At 40.1% G+C, this 12,087-nt stretch overlaps 1 protein-coding gene across 3 annotated transcripts; it reads left to right on the top strand.

Moving 5' to 3' along the window:
• The first annotated feature begins 4,626 nt into the window (after window positions 1-4,626).
• Window positions 4,627-10,693, top strand: ZBED5 (zinc finger BED-type containing 5). Of its 3 annotated transcripts, none has more exons than XM_032240750.1 (3): window positions 4,627-5,636; window positions 7,233-7,346; window positions 8,407-10,693. In XM_032240750.1, exon 3 carries the CDS (start codon window positions 8,548-8,550, stop codon window positions 10,627-10,629), a length of 2,082 nt encoding a protein of 693 aa, XP_032096641.1. In that variant the 5' UTR covers window positions 4,627-5,636; window positions 7,233-7,346; window positions 8,407-8,547; the 3' UTR covers window positions 10,630-10,693. The 3 variants fall into 3 exon arrangements, with proteins under 3 accessions (XP_032096641.1, XP_032096640.1, XP_032096639.1); XM_032240749.1 differs by having other exon boundaries at window positions 8,375-10,693; XM_032240748.1 differs by having other exon boundaries at window positions 5,397-7,346; window positions 8,375-10,693.
• The last annotated feature ends 1,394 nt before the right edge of the window (window positions 10,694-12,087 follow it).

Raw genomic sequence — 12,087 nt, 5'->3', positions numbered from 1 at the left:
TGCCTTACTTCCCATCCAGCACTGTCACTGTCTGAAAATTTGTTTTAAAATTTGAAAACAAATTTTAAAAGCAAAACCAGTTTTGGGCCAGTGTGGTGGCTCATGCCTGTAATTCCAGCACTTTGGGAGGTGAAGATGGGAAGATTGCTTGAGCCCAGGAATTTGAGACCAGCCTGGGCAGCATAGCAAGACTCTGTCTCTATAAAAAGAAAAAAAGAAAAGCAAAACCAGTTTAATGAGAACCTTAAATGCCTAAAGAGTTGATCACCCCACTAATGGGATGACTTTGAGTAAGAAAATGACTTTAGGCTGGGCACAGTAGCTCATACCTGTAATCCTAACACTTTGAGAGGCTGAGACAGGAGGATCACTTGAGCCCAGGAGTTCAAGACTAGCCTAGGCAACATGATGAGACCTCATCTCCACAAAAAAATATAAAAATTAGGCTCATATGGTGGTGTGCACCTATAGTCCTAGCTACTTAGGAGGCCGAGGTGGGAGAATCACCTGAGCCCAGGAGGTTGAGGCTGCAGTGAGCCATGATGCTACCACTGCACTCCAGCCTGAGTAAAGTGAAACCCCATCTGAAAAAAAAAAAAAAAAAAAAGCAAAAAAAAGACTTTAATGTCTGTATTTTAGGTAAAGTGCTTTTCTGTGTACAGGATAAATTTGATAGAAATTGGCTGGTAGCTAGGAGATTGGTTAAGGAAATTAATAGTAAATCTAGATTGATGGCAGAGGAATTGGAGAGAAAAGTTGGTCTAAGAGATTAGAACAATTGAGAACTTTTTCATTATTATTATATATTTATTATTATTTTATTTTTATTATATATTATTTTACTATTATTTTATATATTTTTTATTTTTATAGAGATGGAGTCTCACCAAGTTGCCCATTCTGGTCTCAAACTCCTGGGCTCAGGCAATCCTCCTGTCTTGGTCTCCCAAAGTGCTGGGATTACAGGCATGAGCCACCATGCCTGCCCAAGGACTTCGTGGTAGCTGATCAAATATGACAGGCAAGAAAAGGAAATTTAGTATGTATCTCCCACTTTTCCATCGGCCCACAATCCCTTCCTTTTAGGCACTGGTCACTCACCCACTCCATGAAATTCTTGTGACATAGCAAACTCATATCCTCAAAACTGAAGGAGATACGTGTCCCAACAAGTTGGCCATTCAGAGCATTCCTTGACTGGCCAATGTATTTACTTCACAGACATAAGCCAATTTGAATGAAACCTTTCTTCCAATAAAGTTGAGGGAACATGCTTTCTCCATAAGATTTGGGATGTCAGAGGCAATCACACTGTCATATCGATAGGGCCTATCAAGCAATAGAGTCAGACATGGCTAGGCATGGTGGCTCACACCTGTAATCCCAGCACTTTAAGGCTGAAGCAGGAGGATTGCTTGAGCTCAGAAGATCGAGACAGGCCTGGGTAACATGGATAAACCCCATCTTTACAAAAAATACAAAAAAAATTAGCCAGGCATGGTGTAGTATATGCCTGTATGTAGTACATGCCCAGCGCCTGTAGTCCCAGCTACTTGGTGGGGTTGAGGTGAAGGATTGCTTGAGCTCAGGAGGTCACGGCTGCAGTGAGCCACGATGGACCACTGTACGCCAGCCGGGATGACAAAGTGAAACCCTATCTCAAAAAAAAAAGAAAAAATTAATAATTGACATTAGTTTGTTTATTCATAGGCAAAATATATTGAAACTGTAAAATTGTATTTCACAAGCCTTCAAACTCAATGTATACTATTAGTCTATTTATAAATCTCATAATTTTTGCATAAAAACATGGACAATCCCTTTCACTTATGCTCTGCTATGGTTTAATTAATTCACAAGCGTTAACAGACTAAATATTCTTTAAATATTTAACATCATTTGCATAATCAACTAATCTCATTTTCTTAGACATTTTAAACTACAATTACAAATGTAATACATCTAACATCTAGCCAGTGAAATTTTTATAAACACATAACTCCTGCAAATCTAATACCAATAAACCAATCATACGGGTGGTCATGAAATTCCCTTAAATGTTTCATACATCTTGAAGGCTGACAAAGCACAAAACACCCCAATAATGAGAACTTTCACAAAAATAATGAAACTATATTAATTTGCCATCTTTATATTAAAGGTTCCAAATTGTGGTCAACATGAAAATGCACCACTCAGATACTCTTTCAAGCAAGTACTCTGCCCTGCTTAGGAGCAGGTAGTACGATCGGCAGATGGCCACCTCTTGTTGGCTCTTTCAGGGTGTGCCTCAGCTGCAGTCATGCCCTTCCCAGGGCAGCCCATGTCTAGTAATTGAGGGAGGGAGGGAGGAGTATATAAAGGTAAGGGGTGATACACTGTGACCTACAATACTGGCTTCATAATTTTCTCTCTGATCATCTGCTTCTGGAAAACCTAGTGCAACACAAATTAACTCATAAAACCAACATGAACAGAATTGTTATCTCAGATGTCCTACAGCAACTGAGGCTGCAAATTTGGGGTATCAGTCAAAATTCTTGTTACTACTTCCAGCCATTATTTGACTTGAGCCACAGGTTAACAAACTGAGTCTTTTGTTTTTTCCAAGAACTGAGAGAGGTACTGGGTCCTTTTTAATGGTGAGGCTCAACTTCCCTACCTAATATATTACTGTAATCTTATTCACAGTAGTTTTCTGCTTAATATAAATCAAGTATGCACATAAACACAGTTTGTAGTTCCCACAACCAGCATCACACCTACCTAATCCAGGTTCTGCCACTAATTAGTTCTTGGAACTGGGGCAAGTTATTTACCTCTTCGTGCTTAATTTCCTTATCTGTAAAATAATGTTAATCATCTGATAAAGTTGTTGTGAACAGTAAATACTTAATACATTTAAAAGTGTATAGGCCAGAACTGGTGGTTCATACCTGTAATCCCAACACTTTGGGAGGCCAAGGCAGGCAGATCATTTGACCCTAAGAGTTCAAGATCAGCCTGGGTAACATGGTGAAACCCCATCCTTACGAAAAAATACAAAAATTAGCCGGACATGGTGGCACGTACCTGTAGTCCCAGCTACTCAGGAAGCTGAGGTCAGAGGATCATTTGAGCACGGGAGGTTGAGGTTGCATGGAGCTGAGAACTTGCCACTGCACTCCAGGTTGCATGGAGCTGAGAGCCTGCCTCAAAAAAAAAAAAAATGTGTATACAATAGCTCCCTGGTCTACATTATGTATTCAATAAATGCTAGCTACGTATTATTGGTCAGAGTTCTACATTGTCTATTTTTTCTTATCTGTCTCATCAACATTCCATAATAATTTGACAAAACGATTGCAAAAAAAGTTCTTGTTTCATGAACCTTAATTATCAGACACTTCAGATTTGGGGCCCTGTATTAATCCATTCTCACACTGCTATAAAAAAATTCCCAAGATTGGGTAATTTATAAAGGAAACAGGTTTAATTAACTCAGTTGCCCATAGCTGGGGCGGCCTCAAGAAGTTTTCCAATCATGGAGGAAGGGGAAGTAGGCAGGTCTTACATGGCAGGTCTTATATGGCAGCAGGAGAGAGAGAGAGCATGTGAGAACGCAGGAAAAACTACCATTAATAAAAATCATCGGATCTTGTGAGAATTCACTCACTATCACAACAGCATGGGAGAAATCATTCTCATAATCCAATCACTTTAATCCCTCCATATGTGGGGCTTAAAATTCGAGAAAAGATTTGGGTAGGCACACAGAGCCAAATCATATCAGGACCTAAGTCCTAAACTTTAGATGAACTTATTTAAACACTATTCTGCCTAACAGTTTAATGTTTTGGGCTTTCCCTCTTTATGAAGATGTAAACTAGATGTGTCAAGACCAGTTTGGGAGCATATACGTAAATGGTTTTTCTAATATATGAAACATGAAAATATGAGATTATTCCAATATTATTCTGAAGCGAGACAACTGCAATTACAAAATAAAATTCTTTGCTCTTCAAGTAAGACTGTGCCCCCTTCCCAAAAACGATTTATGCATTTATGGTTAAAGTTTAAATGAAAATGATTTAATACGAATAATTTAAAAATAATAATGAGTACATATGGACAACTTACTATAGGGTGAGATGATGTTGTAAATGACTTTAAAACATTTGGAACTAAATGTCTGTCCTAGGAAATTGCACAGTCCTGTAAATCGTGTTATTAAGAATTAGGCTCCTTAGATACTTGATCAGAAGCGTATTTAAGAAAAAGGAAAGCTGCCCTTGCTTTTGACCCCAAGTTGGGAATTTTCTGTCATTGGTGCAGTGCCTGAAAATAAGGTCCAATCTTCATTTAGTCATTTCTACGGAGTCTGGAAAGGCTAAAATATTACAAATAATGGGACCTACTCGTAGTTTCCCCCCTTCAGAAGCGTATCTATTTCAAGGTGCCTATTTGGAAAAACAGACTCTAGGTCTCCACCACAGATCCAAAATGAAAGCACACAATCCGCAGCCTTTGGCCGTGGTGTTTTTGAAAACAGGGAAAGGCACAGAACCATGGCTTAAAATACCAGAAAGCTGCAGCCCACAAAAAGAGTATTCCAGAGCGGGTTGGACCTTCCCTGCAGGCAACCGTTCTGTGCAGTCGGCCGGACGTTCCTGCGGGAAGGGCGCCACTGTGAGATGCAAAGACATCAAGCGGACTTTCAGCTTTCCAGTGGACGCTGCGGTGCCCCTTTCCCTACCAGTCCTGTACCGCGGCTCCCCAGCCCACCCCGGGCCACCCAAGAGGTCCGGCGGGGTTTGCGCCGGATCCGCGCCCGCTGGTCGGACTCAGCCCTCGGCACAGGCCGGCCAGGCCCCCAGACACTCAGAAGTCGGGTGTGGGACGGCGAAGGAAAGGGCGAGTTTTCTTCCCAGAGTCCAGTTGAAAACCAAGGAAAGCAGGCGGCGGCTGTGTAAACCGGGCCTGGGGTGCGGCCTAGGGAACAAAAGAGGAGGCGAATGCACAGCAATCGAGGCTCTGCGTGCTCCTTTGGGGCACTGCGAATCCACATGAATCACTCCTGTCCGGGCAAAGCGCCAGAAATGATGAAAATGCAGATTCATGGGTTCCACTCCAGCCCTACAAGATCACTAACAGTATCTGGCGGCACCCAGGAATCTGCCCTCTCAACAAGTGCCCGAGCCGACGGGCTAGTTAAGTTTGAGAACAATTGCTTCATACCCAGCCGCTCAGTTATCACCAAGGAAGCACCGCTGCGGCTGCGGCTGAGCCTGCAGCTTTGGCTGAGGTCGGGCCGCGCCTCAACCGAGCTTGGTCCTTTCCTGTGGTCCCGCCCCGCTGCTCAGCGCGGATTGGTGGCGGGGCACAAATCTGGCGCTGATTGGGCGGTGGTGAAGTCGCTCGTGAAGACTGTAGGGTTCGGGTGCTCTAGCGTGCTAAATTTATCTTCAGACCAGCTACCGCGCCAGCCGCGAATCGGATCTCTATGGAGGTGGCCTAGGCGATATCCCTGAGCTGAGAGCATCACCCTGTCCCCGAATCCTTCTTTCCTCTGTTTTGTTTTTCATTCCCCTTCCCTTCTCCCCTCCCCCTCCAGTCCGCGACGACTGGCTCTTGACCCTGTTCAGGCCTCGGTGAAGGTGAGGAGCAGAGCCGCCACCGCGGCTAAGCGGTGCGCTCTGAAATGGCCGCTTCCCGGAGCTGTGTAAAATGGCGGTCGCGGGCTCAGCAGGGGACCGCGGCGCTGCTGTGCAGCCCAGCCGCGGCGAAGACCGTTCTCTCCATCGCTGATGGACATGAAGTAGAGAGATGGTATTGGGTGCTGAAACGTTTTCATGTGGTCGTTAGCGGAGGCGGCCACCCGGGGACGCGAGAGGAATTCTGAGGCAAGGGTGGGCTGCGACTGGTAGCGAGCCTCCCAGTCGTGGAGATCTGCCGGCAGCGCGCACCTGTGACAGGGAGGCGCTGAGGGGTAGTTGGCCCTGGCTGCACATCCAGGTGACGGTTTAGAAAAGCATTTAGGTGTTGAAGTACCCACCTTTTTGGCTGACCTGCACTCAGACCCTGCCCTCCTGACCCTAAGGGTATTGTTACCAGCCGGAACCGCCCGAGGGGAAGGGGGGAAAGGATTGTGATACCTGTCAGTTTACCCGGAAGGAAACCAAAGACGAAGGTTTTACCCGCTCTTCAGGGAGTGGAATGGGAACTTTACTCTCAAGGGAGTCCAGATTCTTTGTCCTCCAGAAATTCTGGGGAATCACCTTTGAAGAGGTGGGGATGAGAACCTCCTTTCTGAAAACAAAAGCTTCCTTCTCTTCTGTGTCCTTCTCTAGCGACGAGGGAGAGGGATTCTAATCTTAGGTGAACCAGCATCTCCACAAAGTTCTCCGATGCAAAATCCAAATGGAGACTATGGAAGGAAAATCTGCTTTTTTGCTCCCAATAAGAAGTGGGGCTTTCTGCTGTTGTCAGTATGAGACCCTCGACTTTCTGGCAGTTGTAACCCACTGTTCATCTATTTCTCTGTGTAGCCTTAACTGCTAGTAACCAGATTTTTTGTAGTTGGGGTATTAAAACTATTGAGGAACACACAAGTAATGGCTAGACACATGGGCTATGCAGTCAAACTTTTTGGGTTCTGTACTTGGCTTTTCACTTAGAAGAGGTGTTAACTTAGCGAGATGTGTTAATGTCTCTGTGTCTGTTTATCTCTAAAGTGGGGTTATTAATAGTCCTTGTCTCTTCATAGATGAGGTCATCTATATGAGGAATTTAGCACAATTATTGGCATATAATAAACAATGATCACTCATTAAACATTGTTTCCCTGAGAAGATTGGTTATTGGGGGGCTAAAAGTGATTGTAGTGGAAGGACTATTTCTTGTAATAGTTCTATGTATAATTCCATTTTAGATTCAAGGCCTAGTTTTAGAGACATTAAGATGCGACTGTACTTTTAAAAATTAGGTTTAAAGTTCTTGAAAGTGTGTTGTTGTTTAACATATTTTTATGAAGTGAGTAGATGGGGGAACATCTCAAAGCAGCTAAATTGCCAGAATATTGAACAGGATGAAAATGTTAGAATTTTTGCTATGCGAGACGTCTTCTGTTTCAGTCTAAGATCTGCATGGCAGGAAAGAATCGTTTGCACTGCTTAGATCCAGAAAGATTGGTCATCTTACAGGCTTATAGTTCTGCTTGTTATCGTGTCTAATTTTAATTTTTCTCATTCTAGGCTTTTGGTTACTCCCCTTCCCACCCCATCCCTTATTTTTATTATTTTGAAGCGTGCGTTTCAAGCTGCCAAGGTGGAGAGAGGGATTACAGAAAGGAGAACGCCTTATTTCAGGTATCTTACCCTCTACCCTTTAATAGGAGAACCATTTTTTATTCAGGATCTAACATGAGAATACAAAACTTACCCTATATCTACAGCCAGGTTATAAAGTTTAAACCTAAAGTAGCTATATTTGGGCAGACATAATTTGTATGCCTTAATTTATAGAGCTAATAGTATTCTTTAGCAATCCTTAGATTGCGTTATCCTTTTAATTATGATTTGTTTTATTATATGAGGCATAAACCTATTAAGTGAGAGTTTATATTTTCTTTAGGTCCTGGTTAAGTCTTCACCTGTTGTATAAATAGAACGCCGAGTAATCTGTAAAAATATATTGCTTTCATTGAGTCTTAATTTGGATAATATAAACATTTATATAATTTAAGTCCAGAGAAACAGTACCTAACTCTTGATCTACAATTTATTCTGCATTGTTAACACGTGGTATTTGGATAAAGTAGAATTGCGTGTCTTGCAAAACTTGGAACTGTGTGTATGTTTATTTCACTTCTTCAGAATTGTTGACAGCCCTGAGGGGACTTCAGATATATAATAGTATCAACAGCTAATACATCTAATAGCAGTAGGCATCGAAAGCTAAAAGAGATTTCACAATACTACATACCATGAGACAGAGCTAATAACTATGGCCCTTGCTGTCTGGTTTTGTACCTAAAGTTTTATTGGAACACACCTGTGCCCATTCTTTTATGTATTGTCTATGGCTGCTGTCATGTTACAACTACAAAGTTGAGTAGTTGCATAAGAGACTATATGGCCCTTTACAAAAAAAAAAAAACCCTGCCAACCCCCACCATGGGACATATTCTTCAAGATCCCTTTCTTAAAAATATGTGTAACAACTCTTAATAGTTTCTTGGCTCAATTATTCCCAAATTATGTTTTATAGAATATTAATATTCTCTAAGTTAATAAATGTTTTGAGAAAAAGATTGATGCTAATAGTTTTTCTTTATGGTTGATGTTAATATGTTTCTTGAAATATGAGATTAAGACTACTAAACTCCTTTCTATAGCTTTTATTTTTATGTGATAATCTACCTTTAAGAAAAGGTGTACCATACCTGAGAGCACCAGGAAGTCGCATGAGAGATCACCTGATACATGAACGTATGATGTTCCATCTGCGCATTGATGCATAGGCAGCATTTACAAATTAACTGATGTGTTGCTGTGTATCATCTCTTTGATGATTGCTCGTCTTCTTTGTATCCTGTCTTATAATTTCAACACATTTGTGATACTCAATGTCTGTTCTAAATTAACTATGTTTTGTACCACAAACTCATCGCCCATGGATCTGTTGCTGAAACAAGGAAGTCTTAAACAAGAAGTGGAATCTTTCTGTTATCAGATTGTGTCTGAATCAAATGATCAGAAGGTTGGAATATTACAAAGTGAAGATAAACAGTTGCAGCCTTCAGTTTCTAAAAAATCAGAAGGTGAGCTTTCCAGGGTCAAATTTATATCCAGTTCCAACAAAATAACATTTAGTAAAAAACCAAAAAGAAGAAAATATGATGAAAGTTATTTGTCTTTTGGATTTACTTACTTCGGAAATAGAGATGCACCTCATGCTCAGTGTGTATTATGTAAGAAAATTTTATCAAATAGCTCTTTAGCACCTAGTAAGCTTCGAAGACATTTGGAAACTAAACATGCTGCATATAAAGACAAAGACATAAGCTTTTTCAAGCAACATCTTGATTCACCTGAAAATAATAAACCCCCAACGCCTAAAATTGTGAATACAGATAATGAAAGTGCTACAGAAGCATCATACAATGTAAGTTACCATATAGCACTGAGTGGAGAGGCTCATACTATTGGAGAATTGCTTATCAAACCTTGTGCAAAAGATGTAGTGATGCGGATGTTTGATGAGCAATATAGTAAAAAAATAGATGCAGTACAGCTATCAAACAGTACTGTTGCACGTCGAATTAAGGATCTAGCTGCTGACATTGAAGAAGAGCTTGTTTGTAGACTGAAAATTTGTGATGGGTTTTCACTGCAACTAGATGAATCAGCTGATGTTTCAGGACTTGCTGTGCTGCTTGTGTTTGTTCGTTATAGGTTTAATAAGTCTATTGAGGAAGACCTACTCCTGTGTGAATCTTTGCAAAGTAATGCTACAGGTGAAGAAATATTCAACTGTATTAACAATTTTATGCAGAAACATGAAATTGAATGGGAAAAATGTGTTGATGTTTGTAGTGATGCTTCTAGGGCAGTGGATGGGAAAATTGCCGAGGCTGTCACCTTAATAAAATATGTGGCTCCCGAAAGCACCAGTAGTCACTGCCTATTATATAGACATGCACTAGCAGTTAAAATAATGCCTACATCTCTAAAAAACGTGCTAGACCAGGCAGTACAAATCATCAATTATATTAAAGCTCGACCACATCAATCCAGACTACTAAAAATTTTATGTGAGGAAATGGGTGCTCAGCACACAGCACTTCTTCTAAATACAGAGATAAGGTGGCTTTCTCGAGGTAAAGTTCTTGTAAGACTTTTTGAGCTTCGTCGTGAACTTTTGGTTTTCATGGATTCTGCTTTTCGACTATCTGATTGTTTAACAAATTCATCTTGGCTGCTAAGACTTGCATATCTTGCAGATATTTTTACTAAATTAAATGAAGTTAATTTGTCAATGCAAGGAAAAAATGTGACGGTTTTTACAGTATTTGATAAAATGTCATCATTGTTAAGAAAATTGGAATTTTGGGCTTCATCTGTAGAAGAAGAGAACTTTGATTGTTTTCCTACACTCAGTGACTTTTTGACTGAAAATAATTCTACGGTTGATAAAGATATTTGCAGTGCCATTGTGCAGCACCTTAGGAGTTTGCGCTCTACTCTGTTAAAATACTTTCCTGTAACAAATGACAATAATGCTTGGGTTAGAAATCCATTTACAGTTACTGTTAAACCAGCCTCATTAGTAGCACGGGACTATGAGAGCCTGATTGATTTAACATCTGATTCTCAAGTGAAACAAAATTTCAGTGAACTTTCACTAAATGATTTTTGGAGTAGCCTAATTCAGGAATACCCATGCATTGCAAGACGTGCAGTGCGTATACTTCTTCCTTTTGCTACAATGCACCTGTGCGAAACAGGGTTTTCATATTATGCTGCAACAAAAACAAAATATAGGAAAAGACTTGATGCTGCACCTCATATGCGAATCCGACTCAGCAACATTACCCCTAATATTAAGCGGATATGTGATAAAAAGACACAAAAACACTGTTCTCATTAAAGTTGGAGGGGTTTGCATGTCTCATAACCAAATGTAAGATGAAAATAAAAGGTGATTTACTTCATCTCTGGTATTTGGGGGTTTTAAATAAAATAATTCAATTTTCTATACTATTTAGATATTAAGAAAGCTAAAGAATCAAAAATTTAAACATATTGTGTTACTCTTGGTATTTCTTCTTTACGTTGTAAATTTTAAAGGGTTCCATGATCATAACTGGGAAATAATGATCCGCAAGATAGAGTCCCAGTCCCTTAACATGTCTGTTCAAGATATAATCCCTACCAATCTTTCCCTGTCTACCCTGCAGCTCTCCAATCCCATGGAACTTGTTGCCATTCCGTAAACATATCACACTGTTTTATGGTTTTAGGTCTCAAAAATAATTCTGTCCCCATCTTTCTGATAGGCTCCTGTTTGCTTCAACACTTTGACTTGTAGGTACTTTCATTCTCTGTGTCTTCCTATTTTGATTCTGTTTCACACTTGTATTTAATGTTTGTGTCTGTCTCAACTGTGAACTCCTTGATGGTCTCATGGTTCCCAATATTTTTAAGATTGAGCTCATAGAGAGTCTTACTGAGTCTTATCCTTCTCTATCTACATTATCTGGAAAAGGGCTTTACAAAATTAAATGCTCAGTAAAGGAAAAAAATGCTAGTGAAAGTGAACCAACAAAAAATGGAATGGGCGTTTCCTACATTCATTGATTGGTATGGTAGCAGGTGTACACAATGCTACCCTTTTGAGGTTTTTGGCTAACTTGTTCGATTAACTAGAATTCAGTGTGGCCATTATGCAGAAGTCATTGAGGAATGTCATAGTTTTGTGATTCAGGCTGAACTATTAAGGGAAAGAGGAGAAAGTTTGAAGAGCATTTTCAGATACTTTGTTTCTTTCTCATTTCCTATATAGATTATTGTAAATTCCATATACAGTATAAATTAATGAGACTTTAGAGAAGCTTAGATTAGAAATCAGTTCTTCCAATACTGTAACAAATTCCTAACTGGATCTCCTGTCTCTGGGCTACTCTTCCTATGTCACATCATGCAACACAGTTCACCAACTCAGTGTTAAATATTCATGTTACTCCTGTTGTCAAGAGCTACTGCAGATAACCATTATTTAATCTCACTTATTGAAACTTATCTCCCATTTTAAGGAGTAGGAGTACCGCCCCCCACCACCACTGTTAAGGCAGAGTGGTAAAATGACTAGGTTCAAGTACCTACTTTACTTTGTAATGTACAGTAATTTGAACCTCAGTTGTTTCATCTATAAAATTACAATTATGCCTCCTTTGAGGGGTTATGAAGATTAAATGTGAATGTATAAATATAAAATTCCTAATAGTAGATGATCAGGAACAGGTGTACAGCATATATTAGTTCTATGCTGTATCTAACCATGTTCCAGTTAAACTTGAATCTATACTTCACCCTTCTAATCTGAATT

This window comes from Sapajus apella, unplaced genomic scaffold, assembly GCF_009761245.1.
Source record: "Sapajus apella isolate SASKATOON/1434 unplaced genomic scaffold, GSC_monkey_1.0 scaffold47, whole genome shotgun sequence".
NCBI classification, from domain to species: Eukaryota; Metazoa; Chordata; class Mammalia; order Primates; family Cebidae; genus Sapajus; species Sapajus apella.
Note: the sequence above shows the minus strand (reverse complement) of the source record. Positions and strands in the feature narration are given on the sequence as shown.

What these genes read in the sequence shown, in the direction of transcription:
- ZBED5 (XM_032240750.1), top strand. Translation starts at nt 8,548, where the DNA reads ATGATTGCTCGTCTTCTTTGTATCCTGTCTTATAATTTCAACACATTT.